Source organism: Arvicanthis niloticus, chromosome 4, assembly GCF_011762505.2.
Source record: "Arvicanthis niloticus isolate mArvNil1 chromosome 4, mArvNil1.pat.X, whole genome shotgun sequence".
NCBI classification, from domain to species: Eukaryota; Metazoa; Chordata; class Mammalia; order Rodentia; family Muridae; genus Arvicanthis; species Arvicanthis niloticus.
In genome coordinates this window covers 110,030,522-110,056,799 of record NC_047661.1, presented here as the reverse complement: position 1 = coordinate 110,056,799, position 26,278 = coordinate 110,030,522, and the positions used below count along the sequence as shown (strand labels likewise).

At 38.6% G+C, this 26,278-nt stretch overlaps 1 protein-coding gene across 1 annotated transcript in view; it reads left to right on the top strand.

The window, feature by feature from the left end:
* Arhgef38 (Rho guanine nucleotide exchange factor 38) overlaps positions 1-26,278 on the top strand; it is a 121,459-nt gene that overhangs the window by 40,498 nt on the left and 54,683 nt on the right. Inside the window, 1 exon segment of the mRNA XM_034501367.2 lies at positions 23,710-23,833. Within this exon segment, the coding sequence (XP_034357258.1) occupies positions 23,710-23,833 (124 nt within the window).

The window sequence follows — 26,278 nt, the reverse complement described above, 5'->3', positions numbered from 1 at the left end:
GAAATAGGTTTCAGCAATATGGGGAAACAAGTTATTAATTCAGTGATATCAGGAATTCAAAAAAGAAATGGATGTAAGCCCCACCCTCACCCCTTGAGAGCTCACTTAAATTTATAACTACTTGGCTAACTAAAATTCAACATAAAAATAACCTGGATGGTAGTTAAAAAAAATCTCTTTTAGTAGGGTTAGACCTAAACAGAACTCCATATTTATAAATGAGTAATTCTTTCCCCTTAAAGAAGATTTTTTATCCAGGAATCATTTTGTAGGATGATCATTTTAGAGTACACAGTTATTTACTGATTAAGTCATCACTTCTCAAGTGAATGATCATTGGTACTATTCTCAGCCCTTGTGAGTTTACTCTTTACTACAGGTGACAAGGCATACAATAATAAATAAACAATTACGATGGAAATATATTAAGTGGCATTAAGCACATTGACTAACACAAGAAAAGGGGTTGAAGTGTGGAAGAGGCTTGTGGTTTTCCACTCCAAGTGGGTGACCATCACAGGCATTTCTAAGGCATTAGAACAGGCCATGAAAGAAAGAGAGGTAAAGGGAGGCAGAGAACAGAGCAAGAAACCTCTGCAGTGCTAAGTTGGTTCTTGTATACAGTCCAACCCTTCAACAACAAAGAGAAAGCAAATGAGAAAGCACTCAAAGAAAATCACCTACCGTGGTTGGAGTCTTTCCAGATATCTGTAGCTATCCATACAAAAACGTACACTGATGACATACAGACAACAGTCACAGACAGACAAGCATAGAACACAGTCACAGTCACAGTCACAGTCACAGACACAGACACAGACACACACACAGATACAGTTGTAGGTATAGTCACAGACAGACACAGACCCACACACAGATGTAGTCACAGGCACCGACAAAAGACACAGTCACACAGACAGACAGTGTCACAGTCACATATATAAATAGTCACAGACAGACAGACACATACATTTTCATACAAAGATGTGCAGTCTTATAAATATATTTTCATTCAAAAACCATTGTAATCTTTTATGACTTCTAAAACTCCTAAATGTTTTTCTGCTGTTATGATCCGATATAAACACTCATTTTTGTTTTCTGTCTGTTTATCTCCTTTAGGATAGATCTGCAGAAACGGAACTGTTAGAAAGCATGTCAGGACTGAGCATGTGGCACATGCCTTTAATTTCCAGAAGTTGGGAGTCAGAGGAAGGTGGATCTCTAGAGTTCGAGATCAGCCTGATCTACCAAGAGTTTCAGGCTAGATAGGATGACATAGAAGAAAGATGCTGTCTCAAAAACAGTGCAATATGTTGTTGGTTGTTTTTAATGTTAATTGCCAACTAAAATTCAATAGTCCTGATTTTTATTTCCTATTAATGGTTATGAGGTCTTTTATTTTTTTTTTTGTATCATTCTCCTGAAAAACATCATCTGGTATATTTCCTTATGTTTATAATATCATTTCTTTCACATTCTTAACTTTTTAAATTATCCTTTGCTACTTTCCTCATTATTTTCTAACACCTTTTTGATATTTTTTTTTCTACATGTTGTGAATAACTTTTAGTTTGTCTTTTTGCCTTCTAATTTTGGTTCAGAGCTTGGATTTTTTCTTCTTTTGGTTTTTTTCTTACCGATGTTGCACATTTGGTTCAGGATTTCTTTCTAGTATTACCCACAATTATAAACCTATTACTAGTCTGTTGTACTATAATTCTTATATCAATAATTTCATTATATCAGTAATTCATTATAATCGTACCCCAACTCCTCCAGTGTATCTCTTTAGAAGCAGAGTATCTGTTGGCCCCAACCCGTGTGTGTGTGTGTGTGGTGTGTGTGTGTGTGTGTGGTATTCCCATGTGTTGGGGCACTGGTTTGTTGAGTGGATACTTGTAACATGTGGAGGTCCAGAGCCTCCTCAGTTTGCTTTTAATTTATTCATTAAGATGGTCTTTACCGTCGGAATCTGTAAGATCACTCTTTTGTGCCTCAGTCTTAGCTTGCTCTGGGGAATTTCATATCTTCCCAAGAAGGGTTAGGATAACCAGCTGACATTTTTTATTTTTATTTTTATGAATATAGGAGTGCTGATCAATCTCTCCAACCTCTTGTTTTTTAATATAGGATTCTTCATATAAAATACTACAAAAACATTAACTTCCGGGGGTGGGGGTTGCCAGTGTGTGAAGGGATGCTTGACACAGAAGAAGCATTAGAAACTAGTCTCAGGGTAGATGCCTACAACAAAGCATTTATGAGGGCTTCCCTATGTGTGGTTAACTTCAGCTGTCAATGATGCAAATCACAAGGCTCAGTTCTACTCACAGTTGCTACATTATTCTAATGGCGTTGTTCAGAACTTGGTTTTTTTTTTTTCCCAGCTCTCTTTGCTTAGGTATCACAAGATTACTCACCCTCCTCACTGTGAAGTTCAGGTTTGCACTAGACAGCCAAACGTCATCTCTGATTATGTTGTACTTGAAATTTTTTTTCACCTGTCTCCTACTTCCTAAAGTTTTAATTTGTGATTGAGTAGTAGTTGCTCCAGAGTATCCACAGCTCTTACAAACATGAACAGGAGTGTAGAAGTAGCTGATAGATGCTGCTGGTTCATCAACTGATCAACCCTTCAGGGTTTCTTACCTTCTTCACATTTCCTTCCTACCTGTTTGGCAGTGCACACTACCCACCTGCCGTCAATTACTGCCAAAGCATGTAAATGAGCACATGACTTTCCAGTCACCATGAGAACAATTGGAGTTGTGTGTGTATGTGTGTGTGTGTGTGTGTGTGTGTGTGTGTGTAGTAGACTGGAGGTGATGTTATAAAGTTGTCTGAGCCATAATCTTTTGTCTGTTAACTCAGACCACTACCAGTAAAACAAGGCATTTTATGTAAATGAGGAGTGAAAGAAGAGAATGGCCTGCCCAGGGAAGCACCACATTCCATAGTTCAGCTCAGTGAAAGGCATCTGAATTAATGAGTAGATCCAGCCCCTTGACTGACAATTGTCCTCTGACAGTCATGGTGGCAAATTTTACCTTACCTGTCACAGGTCTTCACTGACCTGAAAGCAGGCCACATTTCCCTTAATGACATTGTCAAGAAGGCCAAAGTACCCACAATGTTCAATGTGGAAATATTTAATGGGGAAACAAGTTATAGTTATTATCTCAACAACAGAAGAGTCTATGGTTTTGGCAGTAAATCAAACTAGATTAAACTGGCTCAAACCAAGCTAACAATGGGCCTGTATTCTATGTGTAAGGAGAGGACAAAGGAAGGTCAGGGACGTTAGAGGACTTTAGATGCACATTTTTTTTTCTCTCTCATTTAAAATTTTTTTCTATGTAAAAATCTTTATTGGATATTTTATTTACATTTCAGATGCCATTCCCTTTCCCCATTTCTCCTCCCTAGAAAACCCGTATCCCACTCCACTTCTTCTTTTTGCTTTTATACTATTTTTTTTAATGTTAATTAAAGGCTTTATAAGTTTGGTAATGCTCAATATCAATCAGAAGTGTAACCCAATACCCAACCTAGATATATCAACTATCTTTGACTGGCGGGGACTCGCAAACATCCACCTCCATGTCCCCCGCCCCCCGCCACCTATCTCCTCTTCTCCTTCTCCTCCTTTCCTTACTCCTTATCTTCCTCTCCTTACTCCTCCCACCTTAGCTCCTACCACATATCACCATTCCTGTTAAAATAAAACTTTTCTCTTAGAATACAATTAGAGCATAACTATAACAATTTGTATCAGTAAGGTACAAGATAGACCTAACATCAACCTATGGCTTCCACAGGGAGGTACATATGCATGCACTCATGCACACGGCACATACATGTATGCACACACACAGAGAGTAAAAGAATGAATGAAAATGAGTGGTGTACACTAAGTTATCTATAATCTTTTTGCTCAGAATGAAGCATGACAAGCAGAAAGTTTCTGAAGTTTGGATATAAGTTAGAACCTTTTCCCTGTGGAGAATATATTCATATTAGTTCCTATCTTAAACAACAAATATTGAGTAGAAAAAATGGTTCTTTGTAATTTATTTAGAGATTGTGAGTTTGAAGAAAACCATATGCATGTTAACTAAACACAGATCACAATTAACAATGGTGTTGACAAACCTAAATTAGCAGTCAGTTGTTTTAGATCCCCATGGCAGAGACTAGGTCGAGTTGTTCTGCGTAGCATGTCACACGGATGCATGCCTGAAGTAACTCTTAGTTCTTTCTGGTCCCCTCTCCACCTCTCTCCCTAGCTCAGCTGCTCAGCCAACTATTCATAACAAGAATTCAGAGTTTAAAACATGCTGCAACCTTGCTGCTGTTGTGGGACAAATGACCAAATTATTATTATGCTAACTTGTTAAAATAAAGGACTGAAGAACAAGCAGAAATATTTTAACTAGTAATGATCAAAGGATGTTCAACTTTTCCAGTTAGAGGGTGGCACATAGAAGCAGACATTGTTTGATAAGCTTTTTTTTTCTCAGAGCTGTTTGATAAACTTTTGTCTATATGATCAATAGAGAAACTATATGTGGGTAAATGTTTGGCCATGAACTTTTGTTTTACACACACAAAAAAATTTCTTGTCCAAATTGTCTTCTCTTGTTGTCCCCATCAAAAGACACTGTGTTTATTTTGCTTAATAAGCAGCCATGGGGTATTTTCTTTCTCTCTTATCTAATGACCAGTTACAATACACTTCTCTGTCCACTTCCAAAAATTTCAAGTTGTAATCTAGACCTAAAATTGTCCATTTCAGTCTAATGACCACAACTTTAATCTTAAATCGAGTTACTGTGTAAAGTCCTATTTATTCCACTACAGCACTCTGAACTAAGTAGAATGAGTTAGTTGAGCAGTTTAGACATGTCTTAATTGTTCAGTCACTATACTTCACTCATAATGTGTCTTACCCCACTGCCGGGTCCAGCATGGCTGTGGAAGGGGAGGTGTGACACAGTTCCTGCCCCTGGAGCATCGCCAGGCCATTGATCCCCATGATCCCCATGTGTGTTGATGACTGCTGTTTGCCTGAAACGGATCTGCTCTCATCTATTTTACTTTTAATCTCTCTTTCTGGGGAATATACTTTTCCTTATGACTCAGAGCTAATCACTACATAATAAATGAAACAGATATGGTTCTCCAGAATGAGGAAAGGAGGTGGTCATGAAACCATGGAGGATGAAGAACAGGCCTTCTGCTTGGCCTTTAGGGCAATGGGAGTGGGTCTAGACAACATAACCACAAAGGTCATAAAAGCCTACATGATCCTTTGTAGAAATAGTTCATTGTGAGACTTGACCTTGAATTCGGAATCATGAAGTGATACATGTGCCCTCTGATCCAATGACTGCTGCATTAATTAGCCAGGGTAAACTTGGGGACATCAAGGGTAGAGAGTTAAAGTGGTCTCCAGAAGAAAAGGTATGGCTAGGAAAAGGAGTCTATAAAATACAAGCAAATGATAGATGGGTTTATCTTATAGGGGGAAGGCTGGTATATGATGCAGAAACAAATAATATTAGAAGGAGAATATAAGAGGCCACGGAATTACAAGGCTGAGGAAACCAAGATTAAAGAATTAAACAATGATGTAGAGGTAAATAAAAAGTGAGTACGTCGTTTTCCTTGTTACTTGAAGAATTGAAGATAATAAAGTCTAGAGAGATACTAGAGAGAGCTAGCCACTTTAGTTACATACATTTTAAAATCTTGTAAAAAATTATTGTAGTTTTAGTAGTTTGTGACCTTTCTGTTCCTACATGAAAGTAGTTACCAGAGACTGCTGTCTACTGTACCAGGAAACCGCAAGAGCTATGCCCAACTACCCGTGAAGAACAGGTAAAACTCATAAGGAAGTGTGCTTTTGCTTTGTGCTGAGTTTCTACCCCAAGGAAGCAGGGGTTGGAATCAATCCAGGATTCACAGAATGTATGAAAATTTAAGGAATTCTAGAATAATTATTAACAATGATCAAAGCCTTGATGACATAATTTTAGTAAATAAAAGACTGGGTTCAGGCTCTCTGGTCGAGAGAAGGAAAAAGTAGAATTGAAAGGGAGAATGCAAAAGCATGAGGAGGAGAAAAGGAGAGGAAGGAGGAGTGATGAGAATCCTCTGACAAGGGGAGAGCAGTTGAGCTGAAGGCTTGCATCCACTACTGACTCCAAGTCATCATTGAATCAGTGCTGCTCCCATTCCCACCTTTCTCAGGACCCCCCTCATGCTGAGGCTAGACCTAGCATCCCACCTCATGAAAACCCAGTGTGCAGAACTATAGTTTTGCTAACCATTGCCATTAAGAGAAACCAAGAAATGGCATAGCGATACTGTTGTGTTCCTTTATACAATTATATGTAAATCTCTAATTATTTCTAAAGGAAAAGCTTAATTAAAATGTAATTCTCTTATTTTTTCTATCTCCCTTCCTCTTGTTCATCAAAAATTATCCTTTAAAATATGTGTATAATTTTATATGAAAGGATCAGTTTTTCTATCTTTTACAATGTTCATTTTCTCATGTTTTCTGGTTACTTTTTATTGTGATTTTTTAAAGTGGTGTTGAAATGAACTTTTAGGCATAAAGGCACACATTAGATTATATAGAAGAAACATTATAGTGTATAATAATCTCTTGAATACGTCTTTCCTAATGTATCTCTGGGGATATAATCAGAATCTGTCTGCATCATGAAAAGGTCAACTCACTTTCTCCTATCTCTTCCTTCTAGTCTATCCTCTCCCTTGTAAAGTTCGGTCACTCCTGAGGCCAAACTCCTCCATCACAATACCTTATAGACTTTAGTGAACACAGAGATAGAAGTACGCTCAGGAAACAAGAGAGCAGAATAAGCGTGAATCTGGAGTATTACATTCAGTAGAAATTTGAGAAAAACAAAAATTAACGCCAACTGCCTGTCACTAAGTCAGTGGAGCAATGGGTCAAAAGAAACACGCTTGAGTTTCTGATCCTGCTTTATACTCGAACTTTCAAGCTACTATGATGACTTTAAGCATCATATTCTTGTTGGCAATTTTCTTCAAATATTGGGACAGATATTCTTTAATTTGTTTTAAAAATACTTATTTTCATCATTCATAATATGAGACCACAGCAAGGAATCCTGTGATTTATAGGACGAGGTTAGAGCTTCAGTTTTTTTTTTTTTTTTTTTTTTTTGTCTGTCTGGTTTTTGTTTTGCTTTGTTTTGCTTTTAAGCGAAGACTTACCTACCCCTTCTGTGTGAAATCTAATACTTATCGCATAATCTAGACCATTACCATCAATGATAAGGCCAGACTTCTAAAATCCCATGGTGCAATCCAAACAATGAGCAAACAAAAACACCAGTGGAAACTGGGTGTGGTAGCTTCCACCTGTCACTCTAGTGCTCAGAACATAGGGACAAGAGGATTTGAGGTTGAAGGATATCCTTGGCCACATAGGCAGACCTGGGATGCTCAAGGTGCTCTCAGAAAGAGAGACACACAAAGAGAGAGACAGAGGCAGGCTGAAAGACAGAGACAGGGAGACAGATAGGAAGGAGGAAGGGAGATCTCAAATGCCTCAGTGGGTTGTTCTTTATTTTCTAAAGTTTTATTTTATTTTTAAAATTGTATTATATATTCTAATGTGTGTGGGCATTTTACCTGCATGTATGTCTGTGCACTACATACATGCCTGGTGCCCATAGAGGCCAGAAGGCATTAGACCCCTCTGGGTCTTACAGATAACAATAAACAACCACAGAGATGCTGGGAGTATAACCTCAGCCTCCTGAAAGAACAGCCAATGATTTTGATTGCTGGGCCATATTTCTCTCCCTTAAACCATATTAATAAGAGAAAATCCTATGTTTGTTATAGCCTGGAAACTTAACCTAGTAGGTAAAAACAAAATAAAACAAACAAAAGCAAGCAAACAAAAAACCCACTTGTCATGTAAATGAAGACGAGTTTGGATCTACAAAGCTGTACACAGTAGCACATATCTGAAATTCTCGTGCCCCTAAAAGAGACAAGAAGCAGACACAGGAGAGTCCCTGGAAGATCAAAGACAGTTATCCTGATGCATGTAGTCTGGAACCCAAGACCCTGTCTCAAATAAAGCAGAAGATGAACATGAACACCCAGAAGTCGTCCTCTGACCACCACACATGCCCGTGGCAAGCATGTCCCTGGACACACACACACACACACACACCACATATAAACACACAAGTTTAAAATAAATACATAACAGAAAAGAGTTTTTAAAGAAAGCCACAGTTATAAGAGACTATATTTAAAAATTACACAAAGTAAATTTGTTAGGACTCATATCCAATCTGCCTCTCTCGAGTGCTGACACTAAGCCACAAGCTTCCCTCCATTCCTTGTCTCCCCAGGAGGGACATTGCAGTCTTGCCATCCTGGAAGACACATAGCTTGCTGTCATATTGCATTCAGCATCAGTTGAAGATGAAAGTGAACTGCGATGTTCTAGTGGGTGAAACATCTTTTCCTGGAGGGAGCTCCCTTATCTTTGCTTCTTCAGGAAGCCTCCTCTCAAAAATGAAAGGATCTTTTTTGATTCCAGCATTGCAGGGTTTTGACAGAAACCGTTCTCCTACAGTTTTGTTTATAAACATTCTCTAAGCTCCATTCAGGCTGAAAATCTATAGTCTAGTCAGATCCTGCTGGGCCAAGGTAGAGATAAAGAAACAAATTTCCCAACTCAGTGCAGACATTAGCATGCTCAGAACTCCAAGTCAGAGATGTGATATACAGATTTGTTTTAAGGTCCAGGGAACATCCTGTTCAGCCTGGGAAGATGGTTGATTCTGTCCTCATTACTTCATCTTTTAGAACTGAGATGGGCATGCAACCATTTCAATTGCCTTCATTTGCTTTTTTATTTTATTAGCAATGATATTCCACTGGCTAGGATTATGATAACGAGCACATAAACATCCCAAATGAAAAGCCTGTGAACTTACTGCAGGCTTACTTGGATGTAGATCAGTGTAGATATGTGTATTAGTAGTGCAAGAGCCACAAATCTCAAATTCCAAACAATAACACTGGACTAGGAACAGGGAAACTTTACATACTCAGTTAGACGTAAGAATAGTAATCAGGGTGTGATGGAACATATTTGTAATGCCCTGAGTCCAGTGGATTGCAAGACTAAGACTTGCCTACATTATGAGTTCAAGTTCAGTACTGGTAAAATACTGAGATCCTGTCTCAATATAAAAATAATAAAGGATAGACCTAAGTGGTAGAGCATTTGCCCGACATGAATATAGCCCCAAGTTCAATCTCTAGTACAAAACACAGAAACATACAAAAATAGCAGGGGTTCAGATGGAAATATGTTTTTAATAATGACTTTTAAATCAGCACTTTAGGTACAGATAAGGTTAATGACTTCACGAATGAATGAATTAATTAATTTTAGGTTGTTGGTGGATATAAAATTATATAAAATTCAGTTCCTAGTATGAAAACTATCTCTTAGGAGCAGCAGTCAGAGGTGATAAGTTTCTCTCAGTTATGAGAAGGTATAAAGCAAGACAACGAATGATAGGCACATTGGAGTTCAGAGAAGGGACAGATTCCTTCCAGCCTGATTGACTGGGCACTATTTCATGAAGAATGTGACTCTTTAGTTGAATATACAAACTACACGGTTAAGGCTTGTCAAGACTCTATTGTGCCTAAGGCCTGCTATTGAACCCTACATGGCTAGCACATGAATGTGGGCCATGATCCTGCCCTAAAAGTCGATAAGAGGTCAAGAAAATGCCTCCTAACCATGTAGACCCACAGGCAGCCATTGTCAATGCATTTCAGGATGACATTAGAAATGATCATGACAGAAGGCAGTGCATGATTCCTTATGCTAATTAGTTATGCAGCAAAGAATTGCTTTAGATGTTAGCAGTGAAAACGCTTACTTTCCTGACGTATTTGCTTCACTCAGCAGAAACCACAGCCTGATGCTGCCCCTGCCTCTACAGCTGCCCCTTATCAATCCCTTTATTGATTGACCTCATCTCTAAACACTAGTGTAGTTCAGGACTCAGATTTGGCTTTCTTAGTCTGCAGCCATCCATGGAGTATCTGACCTGGTTCTGTGGCTATAAATTCCAGCTGTATTCTGATGGTTGGCAAACCTCAGTCCTGGTGCTGACCCGAAGTTCTGCTCTGTTTATTGACCTCTTGCTTAAATCACTGCTTGGTGACTACCGAGCATCTCAAATTCAACATGCTCAGAACTAATTTTCTGGTTCCCTTGAACAGAAAATTCAAGCATCAGTTGCATCCAGCATCTGATGATGCTGAATCCTATCCCATCTCCAGTTGCATACATCCCCTGAAGTTCAAGTGTTGGATGCTTAATCCTCAAAGCAACAGTGTTGGAAAGACTAATTCATTGCGAGAGGCTCTGCTCTCCTGGGTGAGATGAATGGTATTATGGAAGGGGGAGTTATTTTAAAAATAGTTTATATCTCTCTCATTCTTCATTTTCTTCCTCTCTTCCACTTTCTTGCATGAGATGACACATGACTAATATCCTCACCAACTTGCCTCTACATATGTCTCTGTTCTTTATAATTTGCCCAGTTTCTAGTAGCCACTTACAGTAATAAACACAGGCCTTGAAGCCTATTTCGTATCAGTAAATTTTTGCACCTTTCTTCTAGTTGTTTAGGCAACAGCCCCCCCCTCCAGAATATCACTGCAAGCAGTTATTTATTTTCTGTTATTGGAGTCCAAAGATTCTGAAGTGGGCTTCTTCACTCAGGACTCCTCAAGACTGACTGGCCTCAGAGCTGTTCTTTCTTCATTCTCCGGGTTCCATCCTTTCTCTTTCACTGAGGTTTCCTGCAGTGCTCCCTCCTGAGCTCTGTCAGTCAGTCCAATGTCAGTCAGTCCAATTCTGAATTCTGTCCACAGAGTGCTTCTGGTTGTAGTTGGGTAACTTGCTTGACTGCTTAGCTCCAAGGCTGGCTGAAATTTCTCGCTGGCTAGCTGCAGTAGTGACTGGGCTCATCGGATGACTTAATCAGCCCTGGAATCTAGTTTCTCGCAAAGACATTCACACATACAAATCAGCGGTTTTGAGAAACCCGAGAAATAATCAGCTGGTTTACCCCCGAAGGCTTTGTAATCTAGAAGCCAACTGTCTAAGTAAATGCCGCAGTAATTAAAGAGTCATCCAAGCATGGTGCTTACCAGGGCTTCATGCCAACATCCTCTTTTCCCACGTTCTGTAAGCAGTCCCCTCCTCCGATTCTTCCTCCTAACTAAGAGGCAGTTCTTGCTGCTCAGAATGTCTCCCCAGGAGCTCTACTTCTCAAGTCTGTAGTTTTTGTGTCTCCTACTTTGTTTCTCTTCCACTATACTTATTTCATCTGCAACACCACTGGAGTTTCTGGGTTAATAATGGAATGTGCTAGTGTGCACATACATCCAGGAACTTATTATATAAGTCAGTACATAGAACTTGTTTAGAGAAGAGTATGGGACCCAAGATCTGTTAGACCAAGTCAGATGACATCCATTTGAGTTGTAATAGTAATGGCTAGAACAAGTCCAAAACAGTCCACATTTGACTCCATTTAACTCTACAGTCATTGCCAGATGGCTCCACAGAGAAGCACGGGGCCTTCCTAGCATCAGATTCCAGAAGCTTTCTGTTGAAAATAATTACCATAGTTTTCAAAAGCAACGTTATTTGCTTCCTTTTGTGTTCTACCAGTATTGTGTACACACCATGTGCATCAATCTGTGGCTGTGACATGCATGGCATGATTTTAATAATAAAATTAGAAGCCTAAACTAAAAATGAAGATCAGAGTTGTAATAACTTGAGTATTACAAAAACCAGCATTGATGACTTGGTTTAAAAAAAGGATTTGTTTGTTTGTTTGTTTGTTTGTGTCTGTGTATGAACGTGTATATACATGTGTGTGAGAGCATGTGCGCCCACATGGTCATGCAGAGTCTAGAAAAAAGTGTGTAGTGTCCTTCTTTACTGTTCTCTGCCTGTTTCTTTGAGTGAAGGTCTTTCCCTGGATCTGGGATCACATTTTTGTTGTTGTTGTTGTTGAGCTAGACTGAAGCCAGAAAGCCCATAAGGTCCTCCTGCCTCTTCCCTCATTAAAGCTGGAGTTGCAGACCTTTTTGTGGACAGTAAGATCATCATCATGTGTATGCCCACATCTGAACTCCAGTTCTCATGACTGTAAAGCATAGAGCTCTTAACAACTGAGCTCTCTCCAGCCCTCCCAGAACTCAGTAGAATCCTTGCAGATATTAGTAACCCAAACTAAGTCATTATACTTATGAACTGTATTGTAAAGTAATAACTACGGAGATGACCAAGACTTGATGCCCGAGATCCACTTACAGTAGTAGATGTAGTAACTTGACAAAGAAGCCCACAGTGTTCCCACCCAATCCTCCCATTGACTAGTGGGAATGAGGGGACCAATGGTGGGAGACAATGCTTCTGTGAAGTTTGGAGATTTCTAATTGTACTATGCACTTACTTTGAACTGATGTACACATGTAGCCACCCCACCCCACACGGAGTTCTGAAGAATAAAAATATCATTGTTTACTCTTTGGTCAAGGATAGATGATCTTATTTTCTTTCCTTTATCTATGCATCTTTAATTTTCTGCAAGTATATGAACAGCTTCAATATGAATAACATGTTATTTCAAGAGTCTGTTTCTAGACTTTTTTCCCCGTCTTCGGTTTTAATGTTACCGGTTGGAGTTCGTATGACACCTGGGAATGCTTCGCTGTTCTTTCTTATGACTTGTTTGATTTAAACTGAGTCACCCATTTCAAGTGTTTGTTATTAAACAGAAAAGAACAAATAGACACTTGCCAAGTGTAAACTAAGGAGGAGGCTTGGTTCTCTCTGTAAATTTTCCACATAATACAAACAACCAAGCCAAGCTCCACAGTTGCCTTTATGGCTAGATTTAAGTAGGACATTATGAAATAGTCACTTAACATGATGGCTTGAAGACTCTAATTAGATTTTTTTTTAGCTACTTTTGAGATTTACCTATTTGTTACTCAGAGACCGTGGTATGATAAAAGAATACAAATAGGCTTCCATATGAGTAAATTTTAATTGTAGACATTCAACTTAATTTAAAAAACCAAATTTTTATTGAATAATTATGTGCACACACAACACTATATTAGACACAGTGGGGCATTAGAATAACCAAGAAAGGCAAATATCTTAAGAAAAATACATTTTGACAGAAAGACAAAAAATTAATAATTATAACCTATAACATTTATAATATATGCAATGAGCTTCAATGTAAATATGATATGTAGTGCCTTATATATAAGTATAATATATATGTATCTATACAAGGGCTTCAGTATAATATAATCAAGAAAGCAACACAATCAAATTCACAGACAAACAAAGGAAAACAATCAAAGGAGTTAAGACAAACCTACAAAACAAGGAACATCACTGTAACATACTAGTCTGACAAAAGACTGAGATGGAAAGTACGTGAGGAACATTAAAACTCAATAATAAAAATATAATTCCATTAAAATTGGGTAAAGGATAGATAACTTTCTCAAAAGAAATTCAGTTAGCCAACTATTTTATGAAAAGTATCCAATCTCATCAATGAGGACAAATTTATATATATATATATATATCTCACCCCCCAGTTAGAAGGCTATTATAGAAAATAAAATAAAAGTCAAGTGGGGGAAAGGGGGAAGTCCCACACGCTGTTGGTATCAGTGTGAGTTACATCAGGTACCATAAGGATAGCAATGGTTCCTCAAAAAACTAAGCTACAGCTACTATATGATCCATATTCTTTCTCCTGGGCACATATTCAAAGAACATGGTATCAGCAACACTTGTATGGCTACTTCCATAGCTGTCCTTTTGCAATAGCTTAGATTTATAATCAACCTTCACAGACCAATAAGTTAACTTTCTCATTGCTGCGACCAAATATGTGGTAAGAAGAAACTTAAGGGAGTGTATTCTGGCTTAGACATATGAGTCTATGAGGGACATTCCCATTTAAGCCACAGCAAGCTGGAAATGGTGGTTTACGCACACCCAGAGACTTTATCCAGCCATAAAAAAAGAATGTCATTCTCTTACTTTCAGGAAAGTGCACAGGAGTGAGAAATAATGCTGAAAGAAATAAGTCAGACACAGAAGGAAGTCAGAAAGAAATCAGACACACAATTCTGCATGTTCTTGTTCAGGCAAGGTTCATAGGAGGACAATGGGTACCCATAGGCAACGAGAACTAGAACTAGTTCATTCTAGTTCCTGAAAAACAGCAGGGGGAGGAGCTGAATTCACAGTAATATATTATGTATTTTATAAGTACCCATAAAAGAATAGCCTGAACTCTCCAAACACAAGGTGTAAGCAGTATTATTCCCTGGTTTGATTTGTACATATTCAATGCATGTATGCAGTATCATACTATGCCCCAAAGTGAGAAGAAGTACAATACTTATGTGTTAATCAGAATTTATTTTTAAGTTTTAAACCCAATTTAACCTATACACACTATATGCATGTATTAAATTATTGTGTCATTCTATATACAATTAAAATAATTTTTGAAAGCCCTATAAAGGTATGTGAGAAAAAGTCTAACAAATAAGCCTGAATCTTCCTTGGAGGACATAATTTTTGACTGAGAATTAAAATTATGTTAGTCCTATTTGGTTATGTGATTTATTAAAAAAAATCCAAACTAGATTAAATAAGTATATCCAGTGGTTCATATGGGAAGGATGTCTTCCTCTGGCAAGGATAGATCCATGGGCGAATATGATGTTGTCAGGTGTAGCTTTCCTCTCTCTATAGCCTCTACCACAGCAATGTTCTACACAAAGAAAACTGGGGAAATAAAACAACAACAACAGAAGAACAAAACAAAAAACGCAGACGTGTAGGCATAATTTTTTTTGCAACCTACTTTTTAGTAAGAGTTCAACTTCTCATCTTGTCCACCACCCAGTAAAGGTAGTGAAAGAGAAAAGTCATTAGGATATGGGGGAAGTGGGCCTGTTTAGTAACGGTTCTTTGGGGGGTGAGGTGGATCTTTGCCAGTAGTTCAGTCCCATTGCAAACATCAAATATGAATCAGCAGCTGGAGACCAATTCTTTCAGCAGCTGGACACCACACGAACCAGCAGCTTCCGTCCAGTCCTCTCAGCAGGCAGACAGCAGGCACAAACCAGCAGCTGTAGCTCAGTCCTGAAGGAACCATTTGGCTTGCCAATCAGCCTGAGGTGAGGCTGCAGAAGTGGCAGCTGCCACAGGAACCTCACGAACAGTTCTTGGGCAAGTTTCTCTCAATGGCAACGTTACCACTAGTTGAGCTCAACAAAGCTACGTAAAGTGAATCAATACATGCATGTTGTTAGCAAAGAATAGTGAGGCAGAGCCAACCAAACCAATGCTCGGTGCTCATCTCCCACTGTCTGTGGAGTCATGTTTATACTCCTTCATCATGGGTCCTTTCATGTGTTTACTATAGCAAAATATCTTTTCACCTGTGTCTGCTTCACAAAAAACGTTCTTTCCCGTGTCTGCTTCAGCAAAACACCCTTTTACCTGTGTGCCCTATCAAAAACATCATTCGACATAGCTGACTTTCCAAAGAAACTATAAGTTTTGACTTCACAGTTCCATATTATCCTTTTATGTTAGTAAAATGCCATAAACAATGGCTTAAGTAAGAGAACATTGTTTCTCACAGCCTACAAGTTTGTAAGTCCTGAATTGAAGTTCCAGTAGATTTGATCTCTGGTGATAGAACCTTTACTACACACCTGCCTTGTATCTATAATTCTACATGACAAAATAAAGTAAAATAAAATAAAGTAAGGAGCCTCTCCCAGGTCTCTTTTTATAAAGTTAATGCCATCCGTGGGAGCACCACTTCAATGACTGAGCAATATCATAAAAGTCTGATACAGTTACTTTTTATTGCTATGATAAAACACCATGACCATGGAGTTGGTTGGATACAGAGGTGCTTGGGGATCTGGGAGGAGTCAGGAGAGGGGAAAGATATCAATATAAAGTATAAAATTCTCAACATAAAAAAAAAACAAAAAGAAAAACAAAGAATGCACTTATACCATAGTTCATCATGTTGAAATTTCAAAAACCAACTAAAACATCATGACCAAAAATGATTTATGAAAAAAGAAGCTATTTATCTTATGGTTCCAGAAGGAGAGTCCATAATAGCAAGGGAGACATGCCAGAGTACGAAGCTAAGATACTACATCTTCAACCCACAAACAGACAGCAGAGAGAACTAGACATGAAGTGAGGCTCTAAGCCCCCGAAGCCTGCTGCCCCAGTAATGAAATTCCTCCAGCAGAGCTCTGCCTTCTAAGGGTCCCATAGCCCCCTCCAAGAGCACCATCAGTAGGGGATCAAGTGTTCCAATCCCTGAGCCTATGGGGGGCATTTCTCATTCATCTCACCACAGGTCTCATCTCCTATTCCATTTACTTTGATGTAAGATTTGAACATATGAATTAGGAAGGGGAGAATTGTAAATGTTCAGATTGTAACACATACATCTAATGATAACCTGATAGAGTGGTCAGCTAGGTAACATCCCTACCACAGCAAAAAGAGGTGGATGCCCAGAGAATTCCCGCAGAACCAGACAAAGTTAAGGATTTAAGATTCTTGTCACTTCTCTCAAATACAATAGAAAGAACAGAGAGACGGCAAACATTTAAATGGGTATCATATTTTGTGAGGACAAGGCATTTTTGAGTAAATGCAAACGCTTGAACCATGATGTAAAGGCAGAAAAATAAGGAAAGAACTGCCAGGTTCCTGTGTGGTACAAAGTAATTCTTTATTAGTTACTATAGTTTTTGAATTAATATAATTTCATAAATCTATTTTCATCTACTGAAAACTTTATATTTGGAGATATATATCATACACAGAGAGGTACAAATTCCATGTTTTAAAATTTTTTACTTTCTAATTAAAAAATCAAGATATTACATATATTTATTGTTAGAAACATGCTATCTTTATATATGCTTACATTGCGAAATGGCTACATTACTTCAACAGTGTATCTTTGTATTCAGTAAGAACACTGAGAATGTACTCTCTCAGCAGTTTTCAGGTATATATCATAAACAGTAATATATACTATGTCATAATATATATGATAAGCAGTGGATCTTTTCAACTTGTTCCTTCTATGTAAAACCTTATATGACTTTGACAACTCTCAGAGGCTAACTAGCCCCAGCCACTGTGATACTTTTACTCTCTATTCTGTAAACTTGACATTGTTATACTTTCTAACTAAACCATGTGGCATTTGTGCTACAACAGATTTATTTCAGTTATCACAATACCCAAATTCATCCACGTTGTCACAAATGACAGATGTCATAATGTTTTAAAGGATGAGTAGTATGCCAGCAGGCAAATACATACCTTAATTTATTTATCGATTTATCCATTGGATAGACATGTCTATTGGACATGTATTTCTTGATTATTGTGAATGATGCAGGAAACATGGCATTGTATCTGTTTGGCATTCTGTTTTCAGTTCTTTGGGATATAATTTGGAAGTGAGGCCCTGGATCATATGACCTTCTCCCCACAGTTATAGTGGATAAATTAATTTGCATTCTTACCACCAGTGGATGGGGCTTCCTTCCCTCCACATCTTCATCAATACCTGTACTTTTATCTTCTTATTCTATGACTATCCTAACAGATGTGAACTAATATGTCACTAGGTTTTTATTCTGCATGATTTGTTAGAGCGTTTTTACAAACACCTTTTGGATATTAGTTTTTTCTTTGGAGAAGTGTCTATCCTTTTGTTCATTTTTAACTAAGGTTCTACATTTGAGCCTTTAGTCTATTTTAAGTTGATTTTTGCAGAGTGATTAGTCAGTTTTCTTAGCACATTAATGAGGAGATTGTCTCTCTTCCACTGCTTGTTGAAGTCAATTGCCCATCAACGTGAGGTCTGTGTCCGGCCTTCCTGTTTTGCTTCCTGGATTTTCTATCTAGATTTACACCAGCACTACACTGCTTGGCTTATTAAAATGTTATGATATATTTAAAAATCACTGAAAACTCTAAAATATTAATAAGAATCTGAAGACGGCAGAGATAAATAGAAAGACAGTAAGTATTCCTAAGATGAAAAAAAAATATTGTTCTTAAAATGTCTATGCAGCACAAAGCAATATTTATCAAAACCCCAGAGATAGTTTTCTCAAAAGTAGAAAAAACATACTAAAATTTTATGAAACTTTAAAATACCATAGTAGCCAAAGTACCCTTAAATAAACAAACAAACAAAAATAGCAAATAGAGTTATCACACTACCTGATTTGAATAATGATTTGGATGCGATGGGAACATTCTATTTGATAAGTATCCCTCCATGAATACTCCTGCAAAAACAACACATTAAATTATCACTGTAAACAGTGACCTTTAATTTCTATGTTTTGTAGCTCTGAATTACTATTTATTGATTATTCTTAAAATAGTGTTTGCTTAAACTTTTATTCAAAAGTAAATTTTAATCCATTTAAAATGGAATTTGATTTTAAGTTCTCAGAGCACTGCCTGTTTTGAGTAAACGATTAATAGATATATGTGGATGTTTCCGTGAATTTATAACAGTAATCGTAAAACCATCTATCACTTTTAAAAGCCGATTTGGACCAGATGTTTGTTTGTTCCTTGGCACAGCCGTGCCTGGATGTGAATTCATTTTATGATTCACAGAATCCCCAAGGGCCCGTGGTGATAGGATTGAAACCAGGCCAATTGATGTTTTAATCCTTTCTGTCCTTCAGGAAGAAATGGAATTAAAAACTGAGTTTCTGTTGTTCAGAATTTGTTGCACTGAGCTAAGATTATAGATAGAATGTAGTATTAGATTCTTGCTAATGGATTTATAATCTAAATTAGATATACAGGATAATGACCTTGGCAAGTAAAGGTAAAAGCAACAACTTGGAGAAAGTCAACAGAAACTGAAGAAGTTCAGAAGTGGTGACGTACCTGGGAGTGGCATTTGCTGACCTTTACTAGGATGTAGAACCTCAAAGCCATGGAGCTGGATCTTAATTTCCATATATGACTTCACGCGTGGCAACTTGCTTTACTCTGTATGTCTTCAAGGCAGGTCATACTTTACAGAGAAGATGGAGAGTAGATGAAAGATTAAAATTAAAGCACTTCAAATTGACAAAGTCAAGATCCCAAAGATATCTTTCAAATAAATAGTAGCAACCAGTAAATTTTAACTAAGTCACATTTTATTTCTACCTGACATAGTAGATAAATCTTTAAGATAACTAGTATAACAGGTCAATATAATTCTGACCAGTTGATAATAATTATTAAATAATAATGTCATATATGTTAACTAAAAAAAGAGCCAACAGCTGTTATGCTCTTCCACACATTTTATATTATTAAATATACTTCTTGCTATAGAAAACAGAAACCCCAAACACTTCTAGAGTCTGTGCAAAAGAGCTATACAAATCTTTTCCTTTTAAGTGAATGCTTAGTGAAGGCATATTCTTGGAGACCCTGGGTTAAAGACCCTAAAACCCAGTATTGTTTGCAATTGTGATATAGTAATTATTGCAGAGATGCAGATAATTTCTGCAATAGTTTTTTCTATGCTAGGAACCAAATTCAGGGCATCACACACACTGATGTAAGCACTTTGTCACTGAAGTGCATCCTCAGTTGTAATAAACACATAACAGTAGTTGGAGAAGCCGGCATCCTGGCACTTGGCCCCATATTCTAGAGGCAGAGGCAAAAAGATCTCTGTGAGTTCAAGGGCAGCCAGGTCTACATGGGAGTTCCAGGATAGCCAGGTCTGTGCATAGAGAAACCATGTCGCAAAACAAAACAAAGGTCTCTAATTTTAGATCAAAATAAGTGATTGTATGAATTTGATGGCAAATGATTCTGGGTTTGACCTTTTGGATTTCTTTTTAAAGAAAATTATTAGTTGTTCCCAATTTGACTGATAGGAAACCTTAGCCAAAATTTGGTAAGTTAAATGGCCATTAGTACAAAATAGGTTAAATGGGAGGGGGCACAATGGTCTCCTAGCACATGGACTTCACTCCGTGTCTGAGACACCATTAGAGGTATTTTGAGGATAGTGCTGATGACATAGACTGAGGAATTTCCCAGGACTGGTTGAAAGAAATATATAAAGTATTGCTGTGTAGCATAAGAAATAACTGGCACAATCATAATCGTTTGGCAAAGGTGCAGTGTGAAGCCATTCTTCTGTAGGACAAACTCGCCCTGCGAGGGAGCCTGAGGCAGGGCAGTCCACGCAGCTGGTGGGTCTGGTTCCCACATTCTCGAGAAGATCTAAGGTTCCAAAGGCTGGAAACCTGGCAGCAGGCCCAGAAGAAACGTGGAGTCCAAGAGATCTAAAGCTTTTATTGTTCAAGGCACGGTGGATGGGTTTGGATGTGGGCGCCCCGCCCCCTTAAGCCAGGGGAGAGCTGACTTAAATAGGGAGGAGGGAAGAGGGGCGGGAATAACTTAATTAGCCACGACCCCGGCCTTTAGATAACTCATTAATATGTAAATCTCTCGAGGCGAGGCCTGTTAGTCACGCCCTCTGCTTGTGTCATATGTGACTGAACTGGGAAGGTTAAATGGAGTTCAGACTGCGTGTCAGGGTCCTGGGTTCTGGGGGCGTGGCTGAACACCTGCCTTCTAGGGGTCCCATGTCAACCCAAGAACCAGGATACCCTTCCACTGCCCGACATTCTTCCAACTTCTGTGAGAGAATGTGCTTACCAAAATAACACACATATACAATATGGAAAATAGACCGACTGAACTCCAAAACAAAGCAGCACTAAGACCAACATGAGACTTTCTTCCTCCCTGCTCTAATAGACTTTGATGACAAATTCTCCGTCCTTCACCTGAAGAATCCCATCAGCCTTCTTTGTCTCTGTCTCTCTCTCTCCCGTCCTTTCTTCCTCCTCCATTTGTTCCTCCTCTTCCTCAATCCTGTGTGTGTGTGTGTGTGTCTGTGTGTATCTGTGTGTGTCTGTGTGTGTGAGATGCATTTAGTACAGGTGTGAATGGAAGTCAGAGGTAGGAGGTGGGATGCAGGTGTAGGTGTCTTCCTTTATGGCTCTTTACCATTTCTTTGAGACAAACTCTCTATTACAACTGTTCTTAACCAGTCACCTAAGACCATCAGAAAATTCAGATATTTACATTAAAATTCATAACAGTAGCAAAATAACAGTTCTGAAGTAGCAATGATAATAAGTTTATGGTTGGGGTCAGCACAACATGACGAACTGTATTAAAGGGTTGCAGCATTAGGAAGGTTGAGAACCACTGTTATAGTACAATCTGAACCTCATGGATCCTATCAGGTTACACTGACTGGTCAGCAAGCCCAGAGATTCTCCAGTCTTGGCCACATTGGTGCTGGAATTGCAAACATACATCACCACACCTTGCTATTTAAGTGGACTGATGCAAACACAAGTCTTCATGCTTTCAGATCAAGCACTTTACCCAGTGAGCTATCTTTTGGGTCCCAGGTCTAGCTTTTGCCTGTGTCCATTGTTACTATTGTCCATCGTCCATCATGCTGGACTTGGTGTCTCTCTTGTCTGGTTTTGCCGACCTCTTTCAACAATTCTTTCATTACCACTGGAGCTTCTCTAAGGCAAGTTTACTGATCAACTGTCTACCCATCCATGACTTATAGCCCAATAAACGATGGGCAAATGGCGCTGATTCTTGTTCTATATTGTATACTAACCTCAGCTGGTCCTACATCAATGTAGCTGTATCCTGAATAAACATAATTTGATTATAAAAAGTAAAACATTTAAAAAAACAAATCAGAATACATTTCTCAGCATACTCAGATTATTGAACATAGTTGCCTACCCTTCTCTCCACTAATCACTGTCTATGATAGAATTTCTCTTCTGTAGAATTTCTGAAGACATAGAAGGCAATCAGGAAATATTTGATGAAAGATGAATATATAAGATTTTATGAGGAACATATGATAGAGTATAAAATCACACTGATTTTTGAGAATAGGCATGAAATTATAACATATGACAAATCCTTAATTAGTATATTTATATCAAAGAAAAATAGCAAGAAGCTGCCTGGCAATTTATTTGTTATCACTTTTAGAACATCTGTTGTTTAAAACAGCTTTGAAATAGTTACTTGTAAAAGATATGGTCTGATTTCTACTGTGAACGCAGTAAGATACTCTATTTTCAAAGTTTTTTTTGTAATATGTATGTTATGACACATGTATTCAAGTAACCACAGAGGACAGAAGACAGTGTCAGTTTCCCTGAAGCTGGAGTTACAGGAAGTTCTGAGCAGTCTGATGTGGGTGCTTGGACTTGAACTCAGGTCCTCTGGAAGAGCAGCTAGTGCTCTTAACCACTGAGCCATCATTCTAACCCAGTTCAGTGGTACATGCTTGCATAGAAAGCAGTTAATAAAAGCACTACTCGGTCTAAATCTTCCCATTCTGGTTTGTATCAAGAAATGCAGCTATACACACAAGTCGAATGTTTTTGTTGCTGTTTAAGACAGAGCTATAACACACCATCACAATTTCCATAATGAAAAGCTATACATTTAAGCTAGACATTTGTGGGGAGCCGATAGAAGGTGGCTATCATCCTTGCAGCCATCTTGAGACATATACCCTGACAAGAAACTTGTTTACAACAGCCTACAACAGCTGATCACACTCTGATAACATCTTGTTTTAGATACCCAGGATCTTCCCTTGGGTGTGTGAGACTTAAAGAAGTGACTTAAAGGTGTGATTTAGAGACAAGACTCAAAGGCGTGATTTAAGGGCATAACTTAAAGGCGTGACTCAGAAGTGAGACATATAAAAGGCGAGAGACAGAAGAGAATACAGGCAACTTGGAAGAGACTAGCAACTTAGAACTGGGATTAGGACTTGAGATTTACTATAGCTGGAGACCAGGAACTAGGAACTAGACACTTGGACTAGAGAACTGGGTTTAGGACTTGGTGCCGAAACCCAGGACTTGAGACTTGAAGGCACTAGGGATTAGGAACTAGGGACTAGGGACTAGGGACTCAAGACTTGGGACTTGGACTTAGGAACAAGGGATTTGGAGAGAAGAGAGACTGAAGAATAAACAGGATTGAATCACACTCTGTCTGGTCTCCATTCCTCTCGTTTGTCCTCACTCTCTTGCTGAACCCCGACCCATAGACCAGAGCAGCTTGGGGCAGTGCAGGCTCTAACAATTTAGCCCTCAAGGCTTTTGGCAGTGCAGGTTCCAACATTGACAGAGTGGTCTGTGACATTTTGGCCCCCAAGCGTGGGGTAGTGCGGTTCTCAACATTTTGGCCCCCAAACGTGGGCTAGTGCGGTTCTCAACATACATTTACATTTAGAAACCCAGATGAGCATGTTCACAGAGGAAGGTGAGGCAGATAAAATCCTCACTGTTTTGTAGGAGGAAGCATTGTGCACACAGTAGTTCTCTTCCCATCGGCTGTCACTCAGCTCAGTGTTTCTGTTTCTTCAGATTGACAGGCTGGACGTGGAGGGCTTGTTTAGCAACATTGAATCAGTGCATCAGATATCAGCCAAGCTACTGTCCCTGTTGGAAGAGGCCACAACAGACGTGGAACCGGCCATGCAAGTAATCGGTATGTTTATTCTCTTCTTGAGTTCTATAATGCCACAGGAAATAGTATTTTAATAACCTCCTGGTACTTGGGTTTTATGTTTCTGACTCACAAAGCTTCCCAGGAGATATATAAATGCCGAATCCATCTTAAGGCTCACTGTAATCAAACAAACTCTGCACTTATCTACAAATGGGTTGATACATGGTAGCCATGTGCTGAGGTCCCTCAGTAGCACTGAGCAGACACAATTTGCTTTGTAATTTTCAGTCTCTTTGGTTTCCAGATGGTCTTTCATTTTATTTTATGGCTAGTACTTCCTTGGTCCTTAAAGAATTAACTATTTTAATAGCTATCTCAAGTTTAGTCATAATGGTTTTTTTATCTTAAATCTATGAGTCAACTGATTTTTAAACCATAAATATTTTACATGAGAAGTATATAATCTCCAAAGAACTTAGATATCTATATTTTCAATGTTTTCCACTTTACTCTTAATAGCCATATGTGTGTATACATATATTTTTTACTATGACAAAGTTTTATGAGTTCGAGGCCAGCCTGATCTACAGAGTGAGTTCTGGGACAGCCAGGGTTACTCAGAGAAACCCTGTCTCGGAAAACAAACAAAAAAAAAGTTTTATAAAATGACCACAGAGAATATCACATGAAAAGTATTCAGACTAAATTCTGTTCTCTTCATGTCTGCAACATCACAAATAAGTTCTTGAAGGAGGTTTCTGTAACTGCACATAGTGCTGTGTCACCAAAGAATTCTTTTTAAGTGATCACTTTGTAATTTTACATCTATTACATGTTATATAAATATTAGAGTAATTGAGGATTTACAAGGCAAAGATAGAAGGATCATTTCTATGTCCCTCCAAGCCCACTGTCTCTCTGCCAGTGACCACTGCTGTTAATGCCTGTGGAACAGCTCTTTGAAGCATGTGCATGCTTGTGAGTGTGTGCATGTGCACACACAAACACACACACAAACACTCACACAAACACACAAACACATAAACCCACACACACTTTCTATTTTTATCCAATCCTCTTTTTTAGTGGACATTAGAGCTATAGAAAAGGACAAAACTGTTCTTACTTAGCATCCCTGCAGGTCCAAAATGTAGATAGCAAGTTAATTGTGTGGAAAGGTGAAGGAAAGTATTCAGTCAGGCACAAATTCCATCTTTTCTTATGATTCAACTTCTGTAATAAGCTGTGATGGTATTTCCTTTCTTTGTAAGACCATGCAGGTTTTCACTTTAGTAGGAATCGCCAACTATTGCTCCACCCATCCCCTAAGTAGTTATAAACAGCATGCTTTAAAAGGAAGATGCTGTTGGCACTGTTGGTCAGAGTGAGATGGAAAGAGCATCTCTGACCTTCCGAAGCTCGAAGTAAATTCACTCCTTAAAGCAAAGCTGTGTCTGAAACAACACCAGAGTGCCTTTACACTATTGAAAACCATTAGTGAGAACATTTTGGATAAAGGTCAAAGAAGGACTACAAGATATTGTGTAGGTATAAAGGCATCAGTAATATTTGATAAGTATGTTACAGGTCGGAGAAGAGATGTTCGGGTTTTTTTTTTCTACTTAACATTACGAGACTAGAAGGTGTGTTTAGAAAATGGGAAGGGATTAAGCTGGTGTGAAGGGCCCAGTAAACGAGGAGTGACGAATATATCTGGTGACACGGAATAAGGAGAGATGATACAGAAAACAAAATAGAAGATCACAGTAGTTCAGCCCTAATGCAGTCTCTTTCATGGTAAGCCTTGAGAGGCCTGGCCCTTCTCTGAGCTAAGCAGTGTAGCACACAGGAAACTGAAATGCAGCTGTTTCCTTTCCTAGCCTTTTGGAGTGCCACACTCAGGGCAGTGGCTGATACAATGAGGACACATGGCCCTGAGCACCAGCTGTAAGCGGCCCCCCATTGTTCTGGTGGCCCTGGAGGGTGTATCTGATGCTGCAAACCCTTCCATCATCCCTGGGTACAGCAGCTAGTTGTGCCACGATCTGTGCTGCGTGGCATGCACTATGACCTATGAGAAGCATGCGGCCACCAGAATGTCAGTCAGTGGAGTTAGTGGGACCTGTGGAGATTTACAGATTAGATGTACATAAAACATATGTGGGCAAAAGAGGCAGGCAGCTTTGCTTGGGACTTCTGCATGTTCCTGTAGCTATAGTCAGGCCACTGTCAGGCCAGTGTTATATACACTGTTAGTATATATATATATATATATATATATATATATATATATATATACTGTATATCCACCACTCTTGCTATTATTTGTTACATGTATTCTATTTTGCAATAAAGCCTTCAGAAATAAAGGGTTAATGTATTGATATAATGTAAGGATTAATTTTCTGCTTCTCAAAAAAGTTGATGGTGAAGATATGAAAATCAGTATATTTACTCCACATATCGTTGGAACCTTAACATTGC